At 44.1% G+C, this 22,610-nt stretch overlaps 1 protein-coding gene across 1 annotated transcript; it reads right to left on the bottom strand.

Moving 5' to 3' along the window:
- Positions 1-860: 860 nt before the first annotated feature.
- LOC309544410 (peptidyl-prolyl cis-trans isomerase-like) lies at positions 861-1,634 on the bottom strand. The gene has a single exon (XM_082243319.1). It carries the CDS (start codon positions 1,551-1,553, stop codon positions 1,059-1,061), a length of 495 nt encoding a protein of 164 aa, XP_082099445.1. The 5' UTR covers positions 1,554-1,634; the 3' UTR covers positions 861-1,058.
- Positions 1,635-22,610: the final 20,976 nt, after the last annotated feature.

Here is a 22,610-nt window from a genome sequence, read left to right as displayed (position 1 = left end):
ATAAATGCACAGATTATATATTTCCCCCGGTAAACCTTAGGGGAGCTATGGATCAACAGTATGGCTGAATAGCTTATTATAGCAATAATGTTTAGTCAACTAGCCAAAAAAAAAAAAACAGAACAGTCCCAGGGAACCATGTAAAACTCTTCAGAAAAAAAAAGAGAAACAGAAAAACAGGAAACCAGGTGAGATAAGCACATTTGGCTGATGTCCCAAACTGGAACCACTGAGAAGCCGCCATATTAGGGATCCAATTCATGTTAGTGAAGAAAGTTCTCAGGCAGCTCAATGGAATGATTTAGCTTTCTTTGATGGTGAAGCAGACAAAAGAGGCGAAAGCAGTGGATGCAAAGCACTTGATCTTGATTGGCTTCGAGGTTAGGGGCTATGAGAGACGAATCCCAGCTATAACAGGATCCGTTCCCTCTTATGGAATACCGAAAAGGGTTTACCGTTGTAGGTGAACTGAATCTGAAATGGGTCGGTCCAGCGGTAGTGGATATACCGTTGCACCAAAGGTGAAAGTAAAGGCTTAAAAGCTCTTCTTTTTTGGATGGTAGCTTGGAAGATGTCTGCAAATATCTGGATTTTGTGACCAGCAACTTCTAAATCAGGGTTCTCTCTGGCATATCTCATGACTGCCTCTTTAATCTGGAAAAAATGGGGTTTGACAATGTCTCTAGGAGGTCCCATCTGTTTAGGGGGAACCAAAGCCCTGTGGATACGGTCAATCTTCATATAAAGGTCGTCAATATCTGGCACTGCAGATTTTGTGCGGGTCCTCTGTGGCAGCAGTCTGTCTCTCTACACAGCATGGCAGGTGCTGGGGTGGCTCACTATCTTTTTTTTTTTTTTTTTTATTTTTTTTTTTTTATATTTTATTTAGATTGTGTTCTGCAAGGAACAGAACATGTGGAAGAAAAAAAAAATGAAACAAAACAAGGATGATTGCAAGATGAGATTAAACTCCAGAGACAGTCCAGGACTGAAGAATTCCGAAGCCGATGAAGAGGAATGCTTGTGATGTTAAGACTAGGATGAGGATGCAAGTTCCTTTATATCTGGCCACAGTCAGCAATCACAAGTTTCTTATTGGTCTTCCCTGACTGAGAACCAAAGCTTTCCATTTTTCTCACAACATCCATGCCATCCACAACTGAACCAAAAACAACATGCTTTCCGTCAAGCCAACTGGTTGCAGAAGTACAGATGAAGAACTGGGAACCGTTTGTGTTAGGGCCAGCATTGGCCATAGACAGAATTCCTGGTCCAGTGTGCTTCAGAGCAAAGTTCTCATCGGCAAACTTGTTTCCATAGATAGATTTTCCACCAGTTCCGTTATGATTGGTAAAGTCTCCACCCTGGCACATAAAGTCTGGGATGACTCTGTGGAAGCCAGAGCCTTTGTAACCAAATCCTGGTTGTCCAGTGCACAACTGGAAGAAGTTTTCACAGGTCTTTGGACAAACATCAAATCTCAGCTCAATAACGATGCGGCCCAGAGGGGCGGAGTCGGCTGTGATGTCAAAGAAAACCCTCTTTCTTGCCATGGTAACGAACCGCCGAACAAGCTGCAAAGCGAAATGAATGTTTCTGAGGTTACCACTGCTTTCAGCGAGAGAACAACCCGAAAAGCCACTATCTTGCTTCCTCTCCCCACCACATGGGTCAGGTCACCCCCCCCCCGTCCAAAGAGGCATGGATCAGGTCACCGCCACTACAATAAGCGGCAGCGCTGTTGGGAGACACAGGGGAGGCTAGGTGCCCGCTAAATATATCTGGAGTGTGTGGGACGGCTCAGCAGTGCATCTTCTCTGGCCACCCGCATATGCGCTCTATGGCATGTGATTCTTTAATCCAAAGATCACCCCATATAGATATTATATTGAGTCACACTCTAATACTGTGTCATACAGTGCTGTGGAAAATTTGAGAGAGAATTTAGAGTATTTCCAGGGAGATTTAGATGCTGCGGGTTTTGCTGAAAATGCCTATTTTTATGTTGAGTCACAGGCACAATGAAGTGGATTTTCTAAAGGCGAAAAGGCTGTTTGAAATCTGTCAGGCCATGTTTAATATGGGGCCTAGATAAATGATTGTGTGCTCATAGGCATTATAAAATTTTGGGGGCTAATGTAGATTTCTTGATTTTAAAATGGCTGGTGTGAGTCCTGTTCAAAATGGGGCATAGTACAATTTATTCAATACTGTGCAAATACTGTAGGTGTTATAATATTTCGGGAACTCTCTCAGTGAATTAATGCCACTTTATTGTTGATTTCTTGGTTTCAAAATGGCTTATGTGGGTCCTGTTCAAATGAGGCCTGCTGAGCCACCCAAATTCCAATCTATCTATGCCCAACTTTAGTCACATTTTAGGCATCCCCTGCAATGGGATTTTCTGTTTTGGCCAGATACTCCCCAAGGGTTACTACTTCTAAAGGGATGCAGGCCATGCAGTTTTTCTCATTAGAACACGGAGAGTGCACCAGGTAATTATAATGAACCAGGTCCTCCCTCTACAAAGGACAAGGCAAAACAACCAGCTATTTCTTCTGAGCAAAAAAATATGGTAAACTGCTACAAAGTTTGTTAACATCCCTGTGATGTACCTTGATCATCCACACAGGATTGTTTTTTTTCTCAACAAAAGTTGAGTTGCTTTCTAAGTTGCAGTGGCGGCCGGTGTGCTCGGGGCGCAGGGGCGACGCCCCCCATCCATGCATCCGGCCCCCTAATCTGCATGCAGGGCGCCGGACGCATGGAGCTTAATGGGGATTTTTTTTTTTACATCACCTGATTAGAGCCAGAGGCTCTAATAGGGCGATGCAAAGGGTGGGCTCGGGGCGCAGAGCAGTGCGTCCCAAGCCCACCCATTGTGTGACAATAGCGAATGAAAATTCGCTATTGCCACACCGATCCTCCTCCTGGCCAATCAGGAAGCGCGTCCGATACGCGCTTCCTGATTGGCTGCAAGGCAAACCTCATGCCATTGGCCGAGGAGGAGGCGGGAGCGGGAGGACTGCAGGAGACGCGCCGGAGGACAGAGTGAGTAGAAGTCGCCGCCGCCGGGACTGGAGAGAAGATGCCGCCAGGTAAGTGCATTGGTCTCGGGGGGGAGCCCACACTGCATTGAAGGGGGCACGCACGCTGGTCTCTGCATTGATGGGGGCACGCTGTGGCGCTCTGCAATGATTGGGGGCAATGCTGTGGCGCTCTGCAATGATTGGGGGCAATGCTGTGGCGCTCTGCATTGATTGGGGGCATGCTGTGGCGCTCTGCAATGATTGGGGGCAATGCTGTGGTGCTCTGCATTGATTGGGGGCATGCTGTGGTGCTCTGCATTGATTGGGGGCAATGCTGTGGCACTATGCAATGATTGGGGGCAATGCTGTGGCACTCTGCAATGATTGGGGGCAATGCTGTGGCGCTCTTCATTGATTGGGGGCATGCTGTGGCGCTCTGCATTGATTGGGGGGCATGCTGTGGCACTCTGCATGGATTGGGGGCAATGCTGTGGCACTCTGCAATGATTGGGGGCATGCTGTGGCGCTCTGCATTGATTGGGGGGCATGCTGTGGCACTCTGCATTGATTGGGGGCAATGCTGTGGAACTCTGAATGATTGGGGGCAATGCTGTGGCGCTCTGCATTGATTGGGGGCAATGCTGTGGCACTCTGCAATGATTGGGGGCAATGCTGTGGCACTCTGCAATGATTGGGTGCAATGCTGTGGTGCTCTGTATTGATTGGGGGCAATGCTGTGGCACTCTGCAATGATTGGGGGCAATGCTGTGGCGCTTTGCATTGATTGGTTGCAATGCTGTGGCACTCTGCAATGATTGGGGGCACGCTGTGGCGCTCTGCATTGATTGGGGTCATGCTGTGGCACTCTGCAATGATTGGGGGCATGCTGTGGCACTCTGCATTGATTGGGGGCATGCTGTGGCACTCTTCATTGATGGGGGCATTCTGTGGCACTCTGCATTGATTGGGGGGCATGCTGTGGCACTCTGCATTGATTGGGGGGGCACGCTTTGACACTCTGCATTGATTGGGGGCACACTGTGACACTCTGCATTGATTGGGGGGCACGCTGTGGCATTCTGCATTGATTGGGGGCATGCTGTGGCATTCTGCATGGATTGGGGGGCATGCTGTGGCATTCTGCATTGATCGGGGCATGCTGTGGCACTCTGCATTGATGGGGGCATGCTGTGGCACTCTGCATTGATTGGGGGCACGCTGTGGCACTCTGCATTGATTGGGGGCACGCTGGTCACTCATTTTTCTGTTTGCGCCCCCCCAAAATGTTTGAGCACCAGCCGCCACTGCTAAGTTGCCAATTTCGGAGATTTAGGATGGGTTCAGAAAACGGACTGAAAGTCAAACTCAAGCACATTTGTTCATACCTAGTACTAAAAGAAAGACAAAACTGCTGTTGCTGACCTCTTTTTAAAAATAATAGTTGCCTGGCTGTCTGAGGCTTAAAGTTGAAATAAACACCAATTTAACTGTTTCCCAAAACAGTTACATTCAAGGCATGTTGTGAATGATAACTATCACATTTGCTGGTGCTCTCAACTGAACTGTCAAACCATCAAATGGCTGGCATCCTACTAGACCCCATGTGCAGAAAAATTGCAACTGCAGATCAAACAAAAACTAAAGATGGCAGCTTCCGTGGCTGTAAAAGATAGAATAGTTTAGTTCCATTGTAAAAGTAGAGCCTAGCACTAAACAAAGAAATTGGCAAGCAGAGAGGCTTTTTGTTACAGAAGAGACATACTAAGTCAATTCTCCATTAAAAGGTTTTTCGCTTCCTGCTCACAACTTTCTGTGGAATGTACACTGATTTCATTTGCACATGTACACCTTAGTGTGCATTTTTGGCATATCCTTGTGCTAAGATGATTTAATACCTGTGCACATATGCAGGAATTATGTCAAAACAGAATGGCCAATCAAGATGGCCAAATATGTTGAATTCAGAAGAAAGCCTGGCAAGTATGTCGATGCAGAGAGGGTGCTTGCAGAAGTCACATTGCTAGATGGGAGTCGAGTATAACGGATTTACGTTCTGCCCTGATACTTTAGGACACTGACCTTTGAATAAGCATGCAGATAAAAAATCTAAGAGTAGGGGGGGCGTGGCGATCGCCGAGTAAGATGGCCGCTTGACCGAGGAGCTCCAGCCAGTGCTCAGCCTTACTCACATCTACGGCCCGACACAGCCACTCTGCGACCTCGGAAACGCTGGATCCTTGCGGGGGAACTGCCAGTGCACACCGCCAGGATGACCCGAAGAAACAAGGGGGTCCCACCGGTCCGTAAACTGTCCGAGTTCTTCGGACCGCTACCGCCCGGTCTCCGCCAACATGGCGGCGGAGACATCCCATCGTCCGGCCAGCCGCGTCCTCTACCGCCCGAGTCGCGGGTGTATGACGTCACAACGGCGCCAATAGCGGCGCGAACACAGGATCCACTCCCAATGCTGCTGGCGCGGTCTGCGGACTCCTCTCCCTCCACCCCATCAGCACAGAGCCCGGCGAAGTCTCGCCCAAGGAGGGACTCACTGACGATGCAGGCGACTACATCTTCCATGGATGTGAGCGATACCTCCAATACCCCATGCACACCTTGGGCCTACTCTCCACCACCAGACCCGTTTGCAAAATTAGCCACTACAGGTCAACCAGTGTCTGACACTACCCTTAAGGACATGCTGTCTATGTTACATACGTCCATGCAGGCTAATATCCAAGCCTCCATCTCCTATTGCCAGAGGGAACTGCATGGCCTGGGAGACAGGGTTCACAATGTGGAGGAAAGGATGGAGGAATTCACAGTATCCTATAACACCCTGGTGGACGCTCATACATCCCATCAGGAAGACATACACCGCATTCAGGCGAAAATTGCAGACCTTGAGGACAGATCGAGGCATAATGCCTCGTACACACGTGCAGATTGCCGGCCGAAAAGATTCGGCCGAGGACCGATCGGCCGATTTTCGGCTTGTTAGTATGATGCTTCCGACAGCCGACAGCGCACTTTCGTCCAAAAAGAATCTGCCGTGCAAGCATTAAAATTTTTATATGCCGACACCAGAGCGGCCGATTGTTCGCCAGTCAATACAGAATTCGGCCGACAGACAGCAGATTTGCAAGACTGGGCATGCTCAGAAAAGAAAAAACACAGGGAAAGTTAACCATCACATGACATCACTTCTGCAGTCGGCTGTAGTCGGCGGACAAAATTCTTGTGCAGTCTTTTGCACTTTTCAACAGACACAACAGCCCGGGGACAAAAGACGGCCGATCGTTCGGCCGATGATCTGCACGTGTGTACGGGGCATTACAACCTCAAAATACGTGGGATCCCTGAAACAGTCCAACCCAACCAATTGCCCACCTTTGTTCGCAATCTGTTCCATAAAGCGGTGCCTGAACTCTCTAACGAGGGTTAGAGGAAAGAACGCCTCCCAGACACTGCATCGTCCCTTCAGGTCTTACCCGACTATTCTCAATACACGCTCCAATTGAGAAGGAATCTAAATTCCATAACTAAGGCCCTAAGGAACAATAAAATCATATATAAATGGAAGTACCCCGCCAAGTTGTGCGTGACTCATATAGGGGCCACCTCCCAAATCACATCTATGGAACAGGGCCTCCGTCTCCTCAAGCAGTGGCACATCCTCCCTGATGCAACCGACCAACGGCCTAGACCTCCAGACCCTCCACTACCACGTTTGCAACCTGAATGGCATACAGTGTCTAGGCCTTCCAGATCCAGGTCCTCTCACCGCTCAAAATGATGCTGACATTTCCATCTGAGGCTGGGCACACTGGCCCTCCCCGCTCTTTGTAGCACCTGCTAACGTGCTAGCAACCCCACCGACCGCGCAGCAAAAGCTGCTCTTATGGTCCGCTAGGACCATATCTTTTTTACCTTTATTGTTTTTTCTTGTTTTATGCACTTCTTTTTCAGAACAGGACTCAGCTACGAATGTAGCAACACCCAGTGGTGTATTTTGGTTTTGTGCTGCCCTAGGCAAGACTAAAATCTAAATTTGCCTCACTCCTTTTTAAAAGGGATGTGACTCCCTCCAAAATTGAAGGAGAGAGAGAGGGGGATGAGAGAGAGAGAGAGCGGGATGAGAGGGGAATGAGAGAGAGAGAGGGGGGGGTGAGAGAGAGAGAGAGGGGGGTGGGAGAGAGAGAGAGCGGGATGAGAGGGGGATGAGAGAGAGAGAGAGAGAAGGGGATGAGAGAGAGAGAGAGCGGGATGAGAGGGGGATGAGAGAGAGAGAGAGGGGGTGAGAGAGAGAGGGGGGTGAGAGAGAGAGAGAGCGGGATGAGAGGGGGATGAGAGAGAGAGAGAGAGAGAGAGAAGGGGATGAGAGAGAGAGAGGGATGAGAGAGAGAGAGGGGGGGGGGGGTGAGAGAGAGAGAGAGAGGGGGGGGATGAGAGAGAGAGAGAGAGGGATGAGAGAGAGAGATAGGGGGGGTGAGAGAGAGAGGGGGGATGTGAGAGAGAGAGGTGGTGAGAGAGAGAGGGGGGGTGAGAGAGAGATGGGGGGATGAGAGAGAGAGAGAGAGAGGGGGGGAGATGAGAGAGAGGGGGTTGAGAGAGAGAGAGGGGGTGAGAGAGAGGGGGATGAGAGAGAGAGAGAGGGGGGGTGAGAGAGAGGGGGGGTGAGAGAGAGAGAGGTGGGGGGTGAGAGAGAGAGGGTGAGAGAGGCAGCTCTAGCAATCAGTGGCCAATAGTCTCAGGTGGAGGGGGGTGGCTTTTTTGCTGCCCCCCTGCAAAGTGCCGCCCTAGGCCTGGGCCTTGTTGGCCTAGGCCAAAATACAGCACTGGCAACACCCCTGGAAAGTTGTTCCCGACCTCTTCATTGTGTTCCGGACTTCCATCTCTTCTTCTCCACTACCGTCCGCCAACCTTCGTGCGAACGACACCTGAATGGAACCCGCTCTCCATCTCACTGTTACATCTGTGACCTTCTACCAGGTACCTCTATGTATTTTCCCACACCATGTACTCTATGGACTGCTCATGCCCTTACACCATGGTCCCACTACGTACTCCCTGAACTTCCGCAAACCTAGCCATGTCTTTGCAGCTTTTATCGCTGAATGTTAAGGGGCTGAACCACCCCGTGAAACGCTTCTTAATGTGGAAGGAAGCAAAGTCGCACAAGGCGGATGTCCTAGCTATCCAGGAAACCCATTTTAAGCAAGGATCCGTACCTCGCTGCTCCCACCCGGATTACCCCCATGTCTTTATGGCAAATTCCCCTGAAAAGAAACGGGGAGTCCTGCTGGCTATTAGCAACTCTGTGACCTTCACCTACTCTCGGGTGGTGGAGGATACAGACGGAAGATTCATTATCTTAAACTGTAATATTGATGACTGTGATTATACTTTTGTAAATGTGTATGCCCCCAACCGACACCAGCTCAAATTCCTGAGAAAACTATTCACAAAAATTTGCAAACTCACGGTAGGCAAACTGATCATATGTGGAGATTTTAACATTGTGGCAGACCCTGCCATGGACTCGTCATCCGGTGGTAAAACCTTATCCACATCCATGGCAGCTCTCCTACATGCGGAAAATCTACATGACATTTGGAGATACCAACATGCGGAGGAGAGGGATTATACCTTCTTCTCGGCTAGCCACTTAACCTATTCCAGAATCGACGTGTTTCTGATAGATTCGACGATTTTGCCCTTGGTGTTGCACACGTCCATTTCCCCCATTACGTGGTCAGACCACGCCGCCATACATATGTCCATTTCCACCTCGGCCTCCCAGCCATCTTCCTACATATGGAGATGTAACAACTCAATTCTCTCCGACCCGGACTCCCTCAAACACCTCCAAGCTCAACTCAGGGATTTCTTCACACACAACGCTGTCCCAGACACGAACCCATTAATGCTTTGGAATGCCCATAAGGCCTATGTAAGAGGAATTCTCATTCAATTAGCGTCCAGGCTAAAAAAGAAGTTTCAGAAATCGCTTCGAGACACCCTCGAGGAAATCAAATCCCTGGAAGAGTCCAATAAACAAAACCCCTCCCAAACATTATCCTCCAAACTGTCTGCCCTCAGGCTGGAACTTCGCAGGCTTCTGCTTATCAACCATGACAAAATGCTGGCAAAGCTTCGCTTCCAATATTACTCGGCCCATAACAGGGCAGGCAAGTTTCTAGCCTCCAGGCTTAAGGCCAGGAGGGTCAAATCAAAGATAGCGTTCGTAACCCACCCCCACACGGGTAAAAAACACACTCACCCTCAACAAATAGCGGATGCTTTCGCCGACTACTATGGTTCCCTATACAACCTTCGCGACGATACGGCCACACACAACCCGTCGACATCTGAAATCCACACCTTCCTGAGTCGCATGAATTTACCCACTCTTACGTATGAAGACCTAGCATTCCTCAATGCCCCCTTTACGCTAAAAGAACTCTCCCAGACGATTAATTGCACACCGTTAAACAAATCTCCAGGCCCAGACGGATTGACCAATGAGTACTACCGTTCCCTTCACGACATACTTTCACCCCACATGCTGTCAGCATTCTCCTCCGCCATTGCCTCGGGCACCTTCCCACAGGAGATGCTCCGAGCCAACATCATAACCCTCCCCAAACCCGGTAAACCCCCTACCGCCCCAGCGAACTTTAGACCCATATCCCTGCTAAACAATGACGTCAAGCTATATGCTAAACTCCTTGCCAACCGCCTAGCACGGCTTCTGCCTACATTGATAGGGGGAGACCAAATGGGCTTCGTCCGAGGACAGCAAGCCCCTGACGCGACCAGAAGGGTGATAAACCTAATGCACCATGCCGAGAGCTCCAGAACGCCTTCTCTGCTTCTCTCCATAGACGCAGAGAAGGCGTTCGATCGCATCCACTGGGGCTACATGGAACTGGTTCTACGCAAGTATGGGTTCTCGGGTCCGATCCTGACAGCCATATTAGCTTTATATTCCTCCCCATCAGCCAAAGTACTCTCCGCTGGCATGCTTTCTAAACCCTTTAATATCACCAATGGTACGCGTCAGGGATGCCCCCTGTCACCCCTCATCTTTAACTTATTAATAGAACCGTTAGCAGAACTGCTCCGCACCTCCCCTATGGTGTCAGGCTTCAAATTCGGCCCCTCCAAGCACGTCATCACACTGTTCACCGACGACGTCATGTTGAGCTTAACGAACCCTATAGTGTCCCTTCCAGCAGCTCATCAAATTCTACAGGACTTTAGTAATGTGTCCTTTTATAAAGTAAATTTCGGAAAATCCGAAATCTTAGGCATGAATATACTTGAAAATACCCAAAAACATCTCCAAACACAACTCCCATACACATGGACCTCTAAATCGCGAAAATATCTAGGGATCCAGCTAGTATTTCCCACATCCAATTTGCTCCACTCCAACATGAAACCCCTACTCTCCACTATAACGGCAGATACCAATGGTATCAAATCATCCGAACTCTCCTGGGCGGGACGAATAGCAGCATTCAAAATGCTCTGCTTACCAAAAATATTGTATATATTCCGCACCCTCCCAGTACAAATCACCTGTGCACACCTCACATCCATATCTAAAATCCTACGCACATTCATATGGCAAAGGAAGAGAGCCAGGTGCTCTCACTCACATATGGTGCGTCACAAAAGGGCGGCAGGGCTAGGGCTACCGGACATAACAGACTACTACCATGCGACGAGACTAACCCCCCTCCAATACTGGTTCTCCACTACACATCGCCTCCCCTGGTTACCAATAGAAGCGGCGTTGACACGAGCGCCAGATCTTAGTCTACTACTTCTTGCAGATGCATGGAAACCTCTAGATCTGAGGACCTTGCCCATCACATCTCAAGCGTCACTGCGCTCCTGGCGTATCCTTATCGCACGGAAGTCCACACATCCGACAGACTTGTTGATCCCCATACTTTTAACTGTATTTAACGTTCTTCTTCCATACACGGCGACCAACATGCTCACGGCCGCGGGCATCCTGACAGTATCCCAACTATACCGGCGAGACTCACTTAAATCCTTCCATGATCTTCAAATGGAATTCCATCTTCCCTGCAAAGCTATGTTCTCCTATAATGCCATAGTCAGTTTCTTACGCAAGAATCCCCTGCCCCAATTACGGCTTCCACCCCCCCTGTGGCAATTCCTTACGAATGTAGAAACTCCAGTAAAAGGCATCTCCCTCTTTTATAACTTCTTGGGACACAAGACCACATTTCATAAAACCTCACACATGGTCAAGTGGGAAAGAGAGCTTCAGACACCCTACTCCGAATTCCAGTGGAAAGCAGCAATCCAAATCTCCTACGTAGCCTCCCGATGTATAAACCACTGGGAACAAATGCAAAAACTCCTGACTAGATGGTACCTCACACCGTATCGCCTGTCTAAATTCTTCAAATCCCAGGGCCTGCTCTGCTGGCGGAATTGCGACCAAATAGGCACAATCTCCCATATCTTCTGGTCGTGTAAAAGCCTGACCAGCTTTTGGAGGAGGATGTTTGAGGTTCTTTCTGACACCACAGGTATACTCACCAAACCCACCATGGCCCTGGCTCTACTAAACCTGGGAATACACAAAATACCTTTAAACATGAGAACGGTATGCTTCCACATCCTGGTGGCTGCCAGGACACTTATTGCTAAACACTGGAAGCAGGCCACAACCCCTTTCCACCTGGAAGTAATCAGAATGGTTAATTTCCAATCTTCCATGGAGAAGGCATACGCCTACTCGACCCACAACGGAACCAAATTCCACTCTGCTTGGCATGTCTGGACCACCAGCAAATATTTTACCCCCACCCCCTGACCGAGGTTGGGCCATCCATGACGTACGAGCAAATGCAAGTGGAACGACACAAAACAGTTATAGTTTGTTACGTTTACTTTTGAGATGATAAACTTTCTTGATGACTGAGTTCTGAAACTCTACCTTTATATGTATTGTTCTGAAACATTGTAATTGTGAATATGACTACCTCCATATTTTTGTTGTATTGTTTTGAAAATTAATAAAAATCTATTGAAAGTAAAAATCTAAGAGTAAAGTTAAAACACCTTAAAATAAAGTGATTAATATGTAATTACACAACCAATCCCTCACCCAGCGCTCAAACGAGAGGATTCTCAAACTGTTCCTCTCCCAATAATAATTTTCACTTTTGAAAAAAGCAAAGCTGCTGCTATTAACAAAATGAATACTATAAAACTCTGTATGTTACCTTACCAATTTGCAATAATACACAATAATTACAATTGGAAAAGACCAACATTAGCAGCCCTATATAGTGTCCTTATTAAAAAAGGCAACAAACAAACTAATAGTCCAACAATGTCCTTTCCTTCACCGATGCACATATATCTGGATGTTCACACCATGCGCCTTCACCACACCTTTCGTGATTCCCTTTAAGGTAATGGACACTCACCAGAAAGATGATATACTGCGCCTTTAATTAATCATATCATAGGGAGTCAGCCTCCACTCCATCATAAACCACTAAAGCAAGCTTTGAATCCTCTGCTTCCTATTAATTTAACCGCCCTTAGATTGCCACTCAGAGGTTGCGATATTCTTTCCACAGCAGAAGCTCCCATTAAATAGTTTTGTCAGGTTGACAATAAGGGTACTTGTACATGACACTAATATCTAACATCAGATTCCTGGCAGCAAATTCAGTCAGTTGTGTCCCTTGTTGCTGATGTCTCTTCTTTTAGGTGAAATCCTCCTCCGTTCATGAATGCCCCCTGCCCCCACCCCTGCTGCCATAATCTTCTGATGCGGTGGGGGTTAATAAAACTAAGGGGCTGTCACAGGCCCTCATCAAGAGAGCCCAACTATCATACCCCCCAACTTCCATATTTTGCATCTCAAATTTTTTCCTAAATTCATTAAAAACAATGAATTTTTAATGAAACATATGTTATTTTGCATTAAGCACCAAAAAAGTCTCAATATTTTCTTTCTATATTCTCTATTAGTATGGGATGCGGTGCTATATCTTGATGACAACCTACCCACAATAATTGATGTCTAATAATGGCTTTAATGTATATTATAGAAAATATTATTTAATAAATATTTTCACAACTACCATAGGATGTACAAAATAAGCATCACTATCTTTTTTTTTTTAGGGGTCCTGTGCTTCCAGAAAATGTAGCACGTAAGTCGTAAGTACAATATATTTAAACATGACAAAAGAGTGAATATATCAAAAATGGTCTGGCCACATAAGGTTAAAAGTTGACAGTGGGGCCTGGCAAAAAGGGGTTACATGTTATTGTTGTCAGCAAATATTGCTGCCAGAGAAATCTCAAACGGCTCATTCTGGTGTTTGCATTAATTACCAACATTTTTTCAGCAATTAACTTGGGATCCTGTTATGGCTGTGGATATGGACACTGTAAGACTGAAGGGAAAATGCAATCAAGGTCAGAGCAGAGAGTGAAGGGAAAATAGACATAGCAGGCATTTTAATAGGAGCTTGGAGAGGGAGGGAGTGGGAGATGTACAAGCCCAATGATTGCAGCAACACAGGAGGCTTTTGTAGTAGAGAGGATGTGAGAGCTGCAAGATCAGAAAAGGAAATCAGAACACATAAGTTAAAGGGCAGTAAAGAAAAGGCTATTGTGATGGACAGCTTGTGACAATAGCCTGGAACTCAATAATGGATGAGCACCTGAGATGGAGTGAGGAAAAAAGTGCAGCATGCAATAGAGATGGTAGTGGGACCAGATCATAGACAGTCGGTTGAGAATGGAGTTAGTGGGAGTAGGTTGTGTCTGGGAAGAACTAAAGAGGATGTAGTGGAAACAGATTGTGAAGATGATGGGGGAAAGAGAAGGCACAAGAACATTGGGCAGAAGAGCAGTAAGGACTATTAATGGTGAAGTTTAGGTATAGCAATTTTTCCATAGATACTTTGGTCCAGCTTGGACCAATGTGAGTATGTACATTACTGGTCAAAAGTTTTAGAACACTCCCATTTTTCCAGTCGAGTGACTAACCTGAAATGGTACAAAGGTAAGCAGTAAACTGCCAGAGGTGAAAAAAAAGTTAAGTTAATAAAAAAAAAAACGGAAAAATAATGTTTTCAGAGTTATACAAAAAGGCCTTTTTTCAGGGAAGCAGTAATAGGTTAATAACTCACAGTTGTTCTGCAGCAATGTAAGTATATGAAAGTAGTAAAAAAAGCTTATTTAAAAAACAAAAATAAAATAAATGCCTATACTTACCTGCTGTGTGCAAACCATAAGGCCCCTTTCACACATTTTTCTCAGCGGGGGATCAATCCGTCAATCCCCCACTGAGCAGGCGGATGGCAGGTCCCACTGTTCTCTATGGGGGAATCGGATGGGAACGGACTGTCTGTTCGTTCTCATCCGATCCCATCCACTGGACGGATGAAAAATAGGGTTTCCATCCGTCCAGATTTGATGGATCGGATGTCAGCAGACATGTCTCCGCTGACATCCGATGCCCCATAGAGATACATGGGGCATCCGTTCAGATCGGCTAAAAAAAAATGGACAGGCGGATCGAAACGGTCCGCCTGTGTGAAAGGGGCCTAAGGCTTTAAGCATTGAAAGTTTATGCTAACAATTCCTATAGGTGTCCCAACTTTTGCTGGTTACTTACAAGCTCTCTGTCTGTATAAAAGCAGTGTTGCAGCAGACTATGTTACTACACCCTCTTAAGCAATATTTGGACAGAACTATATTGCAGGAAGTAGTATATTGCTCTAAAAATGGCAATTAACAAGAATAAGAATAAGGAAGACTGACAGACCAATATAACCCCTTAAAAGTGTAGATCTTTCCTTTGTAGAAACAGGACAGAAGTTGCAAACAAGGATGGATTTACACAGACACACCATCAAGGAACACAGGGAAGAGATTTTCTGCACACCTGTTGGACAACATTTCTCACAAACGGACCACACTATGGAAGACCTAATGTTTTAGGTTTAGGGGAATTTCAAACTTAATCAGAAAAGGAAAACTTTTAAACTAAGAATGATAATTCTATTTGCCGCTATGGTCTAAATTTAGACCTGGGTCTTCCTAATCATTAGCCAATAGTTTTAGTACATCCTCTGTGACTGTTACTTCCCCTAATCGCCCCCCCCCTAGTATATATCTCTCTCTGTTTTATCTCACTAACTATCCTATTTTATTTACCATTGCTATGTAGGTTTGTTGTGTTTTTTTTCCCTTTTTTTATCCATAGAGAATGTCTTACTGTAACATTCAGCTAAAACTTTGTGTATTAGTACTGCTTGGGACTTGAAGAATCCCGAAAGCTTTCCTGAAAAATTGAATGTTTAGCAAGATAGCAAAATAAAGCAGGATAATGACCAAAAACATACCTCCAGGCTCTATCAGATGTCAGAACTACCTTAGAAATACTTTGATGTCTCAAATATTTAGATTACATTTTGTTAAAGGAAACAATTCCATGATTTCTTATTTCCAATTTTTTATTTGTTCGATCCCTTATTTTGAGAGTACATTGAGACATTAAATTGTGCAAATTTCAGTAAAAACTGTAAGAAAGGGGGTGTTCTAAAACTTATGACCGGATGTATATGTGCCATACCTGTGGAATCCCTCTGTAAGCTGGAAATCACTGTGATCTTCACTAGCTTCTGTGTCCCATATTGAGCGGCTGTCTTGCTGCTTAGTGACTATAAGTTCGCTCATTCAAAACTTGAGCCCTTCAGAGAACACTTTGCCTTTTCGCAATGAATGCAAAGTGTTCTCTGATTGGATGAGGTGGAGATTGTGATGTCACAGCCCCCGGTTTGCATTCATGTAGAAAATGTAAAGTGTACCCTATAGAGCCTTAGTCTGAAATGGACTTTAGCTACTAATTTACTAAGGACTGTGTGAGGAAAGAAAAGGATATTTTTGTACAGAAGAAGGAAGTTGTCCCCCTTTTTGTTGTTCTTTGCTTCAAGTTGGACATCCCATAAATCCCTTCACCTCATCCAAGTTCTTACCCCTAATAAAACATCAAAACCAAAGCCAAGAGACTGACTTCTTGTGTTTGGATGAAAGCGGAGAATGTGTGTTGCCTTGCTGTGCAGGAGTAGGGCAGCCAGTTACCAGCAACCCTTGCGGGGGTAGTGATATACTGCTATAATGTAGCTTTAGAACATTAATGCATTTCAGTGGGCATTTTTCTGCAGAGCAAGTGTCTGTGGCAGCTAGTGGTTGCCACAGAGAAGGAGTTCTGATGTAAATGAAGTTCACACTACTATGATGTGATTTTGACACAATTTGAAGTGCGATTATGTAGCGTAAATTTAATGCAACTTTGGTTGCATTTTGATGTGGTCTGCATATTCTATGGGACCAAATCATACTGTACATCTTACCAAAGTAGTACAGTAATCTTTTCCAAAACTGTCGAGTCACATTGATGTGAGTGGGCACCATTGAAAATAATGTGATTTACCTTTTCATGCCATTCTGTGTCGCTCAAAGCGAGTAGTATGTCACCAGCACACCAGGATCTCCAATTCAGATTCAAAGATTTATTCAGTGATCACATCATGGTTATAATAGCATAATTTCAGAGCCATGCAGGACCCCTTCATCAGGAATAGGACCCCTTCAACACCACATGCCTGAAAAAGGGGTCCTGCATGGCTCCAAAACATCGCTATTATAGCCATGATGTGATCGCTGAATAAATCTTTGGTCCTTTTTTTGAAAATCTTTTTTGGGTTGGTGACATACTTCTAATTTTGAATTTTCTCAGTTCCAGCTGGTGGTCACTGCAGCACCCATCTACATTTACAGCCAGTTTCAGGAGAGTGTGCACTGGGAATATTGCGCGTGTGCAAGTCGAGGCACATATAAAAGCTCACTAGTGTGAACCAGACCTTAAAGCAGTAGTAAACCGCAAAATAAAAAAAATAAAAAACTGGGCCCCTGCAGATTAATGTCAGGGATTCCATCTTTACCAGGTCTTCCTTCCGGGTTCGTGGGAGAGTCATGGCTGCGGCACAGAGCTCTGAATGGATGGCACCATCATTACTGGCTGCTACTAAAGTAAATATCACATAGATGGTGCACGTTTATGAGATACTTCATGTACCTACATGCAAGCCTTATTATAGGCTTACCTGTAGGGATAAACCAAAAAGTGGACTTTACTACCTCTTTAATTCATGTGCCTGTTCCATGTTGGTTTGAATAACTATATTCAAACTTGAGGTAATGGACGAGAGCAGTGATAGGAGATCGAGTGAGCAGGATGCCTAGCAGAAGCACTGGGATTGGTATTGGACTCATAAGGAATTTAACCAACTCCTCTACCTACTGACTTAATACCAACAAATTTAGTTTTGGTAAATCCAATGATGATGTTTAGCAATGGCTAATCAGAGCTCAGCCACAACTCTTATCAACAGTCAAGACTATTTCTGTTTTCTGCTAATGCCTGTGTGCCAATGGAATGTCAGAAAAGTGTAAATAATTAGATTAATTGGGGATTAAGCATTCATATGCTAATGCACAGTAGCTGTCTACCAGCTGTTCAGACAAAAAAGTAAAACAAAGTTTATCAATGGACATTGTTGCCTAGCTGGAAATTATATGCTCTTGTTCAATCATTGTTGACAAATGAAGCTAGTCTGTGAGAAGATCCAAAGCTATTATCCACTTAAGGAATGTAGGAAGTTATCATGGGGAAGACACTGTAGATAACAGAACAGCAGTTAAGTTCAAGCAAGTGATTTCAGCAAACACTTTTTCTTTTTGTTCCAAAAGGGATTTCCATGGAACAATCATTTTATTTGTATAATGCACATAATATCTGTATTATATTAAAAGTGCAGCGCTGAAAATAGCAGTATGTGAAAAACAGTGATAATTTCACAAATCATATCATATATACAGTAAACAATAAAGTGCAATGTGCAAATAACAAGATAAAGTAAAAAGTCCAATTAAAATAGTAAAGAAAAAATCCAAAATAGAATAACCCTACTATTAGATATAAGAAAGATCTGAGCAAACTAATAGAGAAAGTTTTTCAAAACAAAATATTGGGAAAAAAAAAGGCTTCCCTAATTCCACTAGCTCCCAGAATCACAGTGATGTACTACCTTTGAAAGGTACATAAGAATTTAACCCAGCCACCAGGATGCCCGATAGTGAGTGGGGTAGACTATTACATCCTGGAATGGACGTTATATAGATTTTTATCTACAATCCCAGGTGAGAAAAATACACTCCTCTTTGAAGGATACTAAGGATACCATCAGACTGTTAGAAAATGTAAATATACTGGATGATTGCATACTAGCCATTGCAGACGTGGCCTCTCTTTATACATGTATTCTTCACCATATGGGATTGGAGGCGGTAGAATATTTCTTGTCGCAGGATGAAACATTACCCAGATCCCAAAGAATTTTTATCATGAATCGATCATTGATTGCAACTAGACATAACTACTTTTGATTTGAAGGTAAATTCTATTTGCAATAAAAGGGAGTGATGATGGGGGCCAAGTTTGCCCCTAGTCTTGCCAACCTTTTCATGGCCAAATGGGAGGAGGATGTTGTCTATGCCCATAATAGACCTGAATTGGACTTTTGGGCTAGATATATAGACGACATCCTCCTCCTATGCAGTGGCATCTTAAGAGCATTAAAGGGCCCCGTGCAATGCAGTGCACTGGGGCCCTGCCTATACAATCACCCAACGAGAATAAAAATGCAAATTATCGATAAGGCGATATTTATTGGTACAGCAGTGCCAGGCTAATGACAGCTTCCAAGTTCGGCGGCTGGGTCCAGAGAACACACACAAGGAGGGGGAGTCAGAATTAACTGTCCTGTGTGTGCCTGTTCCTGTGGTGGCAGACAGGCATTCCTGCAGTTCTGGGCTCCCTCGCCATCGCCTAAGTGGCCTGACAGCAGTGCAGGGCCGACAGGCCCTTGCCACCTGCTAAGTTCGGGATGCACATGGGAATCGGGACTAATACTTTGCTGGGGCTGGGTCACTGGGCGGGTGGGGCCCCCCTGGCAAGTGGGGCCCCCGGGCAACTGGCCAGCATGCCCATTCAGTAAGATGGCCCTGCTCCTATGGAATGGCAATTTTGAATCACTGGAATGTTTTTTCTAAAAATGACAGCATTATCACTCTGTCCTATAAGTTCAACGAATTCACTTTACAGATCTTGAAATAGAGATTATTGATAAACAGCTGGTGACCAAAATCTATTTTGAGCCCACTGGCCAAAATGGGTTTCTTCCCACATATAGCTGCCATCATAAGGCTTGCCTTTGGTCAGTGCCTCGTAGCCAGTTTCTCCAGCTGCAATGTAACTGTTCCAACTCTTATGATTTTAAACAACAAGCTTCTATTCTGAAATAAAGGTTTCTAGAGAAAGGCTATGCCGGGGAGGCGGTTGACTCTGAGATACAGAGGGCTCTTAGTGTTGATAGGATGTCACTCCTAAATGATAAACCTAAACTAAATCAGGATGACAACTTCAAATGGCCTTTTTTCACTTTTTTTTCCCTGCAATACAGGCAGATTAAGAATAATTTTAACAAACATTGGAACCTTCCTAAAAACAATCGTATCCTGGGGCCAATGTTACCTAAGAGAGCTAAAGTAATTTATAGGGGGGCCCCTCATTACAAAGTAAAATTGCCCTAAATGTAATTATCCCTCCAACATGAACTTCCTTTTTTTCCCAATTTAATAGGGTACTTTTCATGTCGCAAATGCAATGTATGTCTTCACAATGCTTGCATTAGAAGGAAGATTTTGGAGTTCAAGTCCGCTATCACTAATTGTTTATATATAATGAAACACTTTACCAACAGTGCGACCAAAAATATTTGCGGACCTGCCCATGTGGGAAACAATATGTGGGAAGGACTATTAGATCATTTTCAGTGAGAGTTAATGAACACATTGCAAACATAAAAAAGGGTCTGATCAATCATAGTGTTCCTAAACACTATTTACGCTACCACGATAGAGATCCTAGGGTCACACAGTTTTCTATCATAGACAAATACATTTCTCCATGGAGAGGGGATTTCAATGGACATGAAGTTTCCCAATTAGAAACTTTTTGGACATATGAGTTGAGGTCCTAGTCCCCTCATGGTATGAATGTGGATTGGTACATTAACTTGTTTATCAGCAATGTATAGGTCCATATTGTTTACACAATTTATTATTTTTACTCAGAGGTGATGTAATGTTATTTTGATCTCTGGATGTAAATTTTTTATGTAATTTTTCATGTAATATTTTATGAATTTGTATTTATATTATTTTTGTTTTATTATTCTTACTAGAGAGTTATGGATAGTTTATATTTGTTGTAATTGATGTAGTCATTACTACAAATTGACTAGTGACATGTTTTTTGTTTTTTTTTTCCATGTTGAGGATGGATTAATATTGTTCATTTATATGCTTGACCCTAACTTTTGGTGTGGACAGTGATAGTAATTGCTATGGTGATGCTGGGGAGAGAGAGAGAGAGAGAGTGAGAGAGAGTTAAACCATCCCCAGGCTGTGATGCGAATTGTTGTTCTAGGTTATGGGTCATTTGATGACACACGCACCATAATTTTAACAGCACATGCGCATTGACCATCTGAATGGTGCATGCGCAGCAGCCTGGGTGATAACGAGGCGCGAGACACATACAGCTCAACTGAGAACAAGGTGGGAGGCCATACGCCTTAACGCCATATTGCTGAGAATGAAATGTAAAGTACAGCCGGTAACACCGCTAGTCAATTTGTTTAAATATTTCTCTATGTGATATACTGTATATCTACACAATGATTAGTGTAGACGCACACCCCCAGATGATGTATTAGCAGGCGAAATGCGTTGGATCCAAGTTCTATCTAGGCCATTACATTCTACATATCTCTTCTCTGTTAGATTTTGTGACAGGCTTTTAAACTTTGGATTTAATATAGGTGTTCTACCTTTTAAATAAATCTACAAGCTAGGGTTTTTAATTATGTGGAAGCTTTTCTTGTGTATTTGTGGTTCATTGGAACGTATGATATAACCTAGTGAGTGGCAATACTGTCATGAGGCTGTGATGTGAGACCCTCAGAGCTACCTTCCCACAACTATTATTGGGATTTATACATGCTTTTTTGACTCAGTACCATGGTATCTGGGTCTACATTTTCTGGTAAGCACAATACCCATTGTTTGTGGTAGATATTTACTCATGGGTGATTTATATATGGATTGTCTTTGCTGCCACCTATACCCACTCTGATTGAACTGGGACTTCTCGGTTTTGGATTTTTTTTACTATATGAATTTGACTTAAATAATTAATATTGTTATTTGCACATTGCACTTTATAGTTTATATAAGATTTTTGAAATTATCAGAGTTTTTTTACATTTATTTTCAGCGCTGCACTTTTAATATAATAATTTTTTCACAATAGTTTGTTAATTGTAGTGCTAGCAGCTACTGAGTTTTGAATTTATTTTTGTGCGGTATTCCATACTACATAATATCTGTACACAGGTTTTTCGGAAAAAAAGTTTGACCAATGGCTCCGGCTGCTTATTGGCCAATCCCATGAATGTAGGAAGATATTGTTATAGCGTTGGATTGAGAGTGGGGTAAGGTAAGTGTTAACGGGGGATTGGAGAGCACAAACACAGAATGCATTAGGGTAAAAAAAAAAACTGTATATACAAAAAAAGATTAGTGGGACTTTATATGAGGTACCTGTGAAACAGGTACCTCCACCCCTATTCTAGAAAATGAAGGGGGGGGGGATATTTGGGACATAACATGAGGCAAATACCAAGTAAGTAAATAAAAATTACATTATAACATGTTTATTACATAATTGCATTGGTAATGGCAATTACATACATGTATATATAAAAAATGTAGTTCATATATGTACACGGAGGGGATAGTTGTGACTTTACATGAGGCAATTGACAAGTAAAAAAAAATTACATTATAACATATTTATTACATAATACCATTGGTAATAGCAATTACATACATTTATATATAAAAATGATGTAGTTCATATATGTACATGGATAAAGGGCATTTCATATATATATACAAAAGGCACCACAGCAGCACATTCCAGTGACCAGTATACCAATAGGTAGACCATAAATGGTGATATTACATATAGTGAAGTAGTTGATGATGACAATAGATGTATGGTAGACAAAAACTGTAGATATGATAAGATGAAAAACATAGCTGCATCTTGTAAATCTCTACGTGCTTCATGGTAAAAAAAAACACTTCCTCAGGAGCAGAAGCAGCATCGTATCTATAAACAAATATAATTACCGATGTAAGCTAGTATATTAACTCAGATATCAACGATCAAATTACATGAGAGAGGACGGGAATAACCAATCCTGTCTACTTACATAAAACTACAGTACAAGAAACATGCGGTATTGCCAGATCGGTGCCACTGGGATAGTCTTTTCTGGGAACTGTGGTAATGGGATCCGCACAGGACCC

Source organism: Pelophylax lessonae (genome assembly GCF_965119305.1).
Source record: "Pelophylax lessonae genome assembly, chromosome: 1".
Classification (NCBI taxonomy): domain Eukaryota; kingdom Metazoa; phylum Chordata; class Amphibia; order Anura; family Ranidae; genus Pelophylax; species Pelophylax lessonae.
This window is presented reverse-complemented; position numbering and strand designations above follow the sequence as displayed.

Coding starts and splice junctions, on each gene's coding strand:
- LOC309544410 (XM_082243319.1), bottom strand. CDS start 1,553: ATGGCAAGAAAGAGGGTTTTCTTTGACATCACAGCCGACTCCGCCCCT.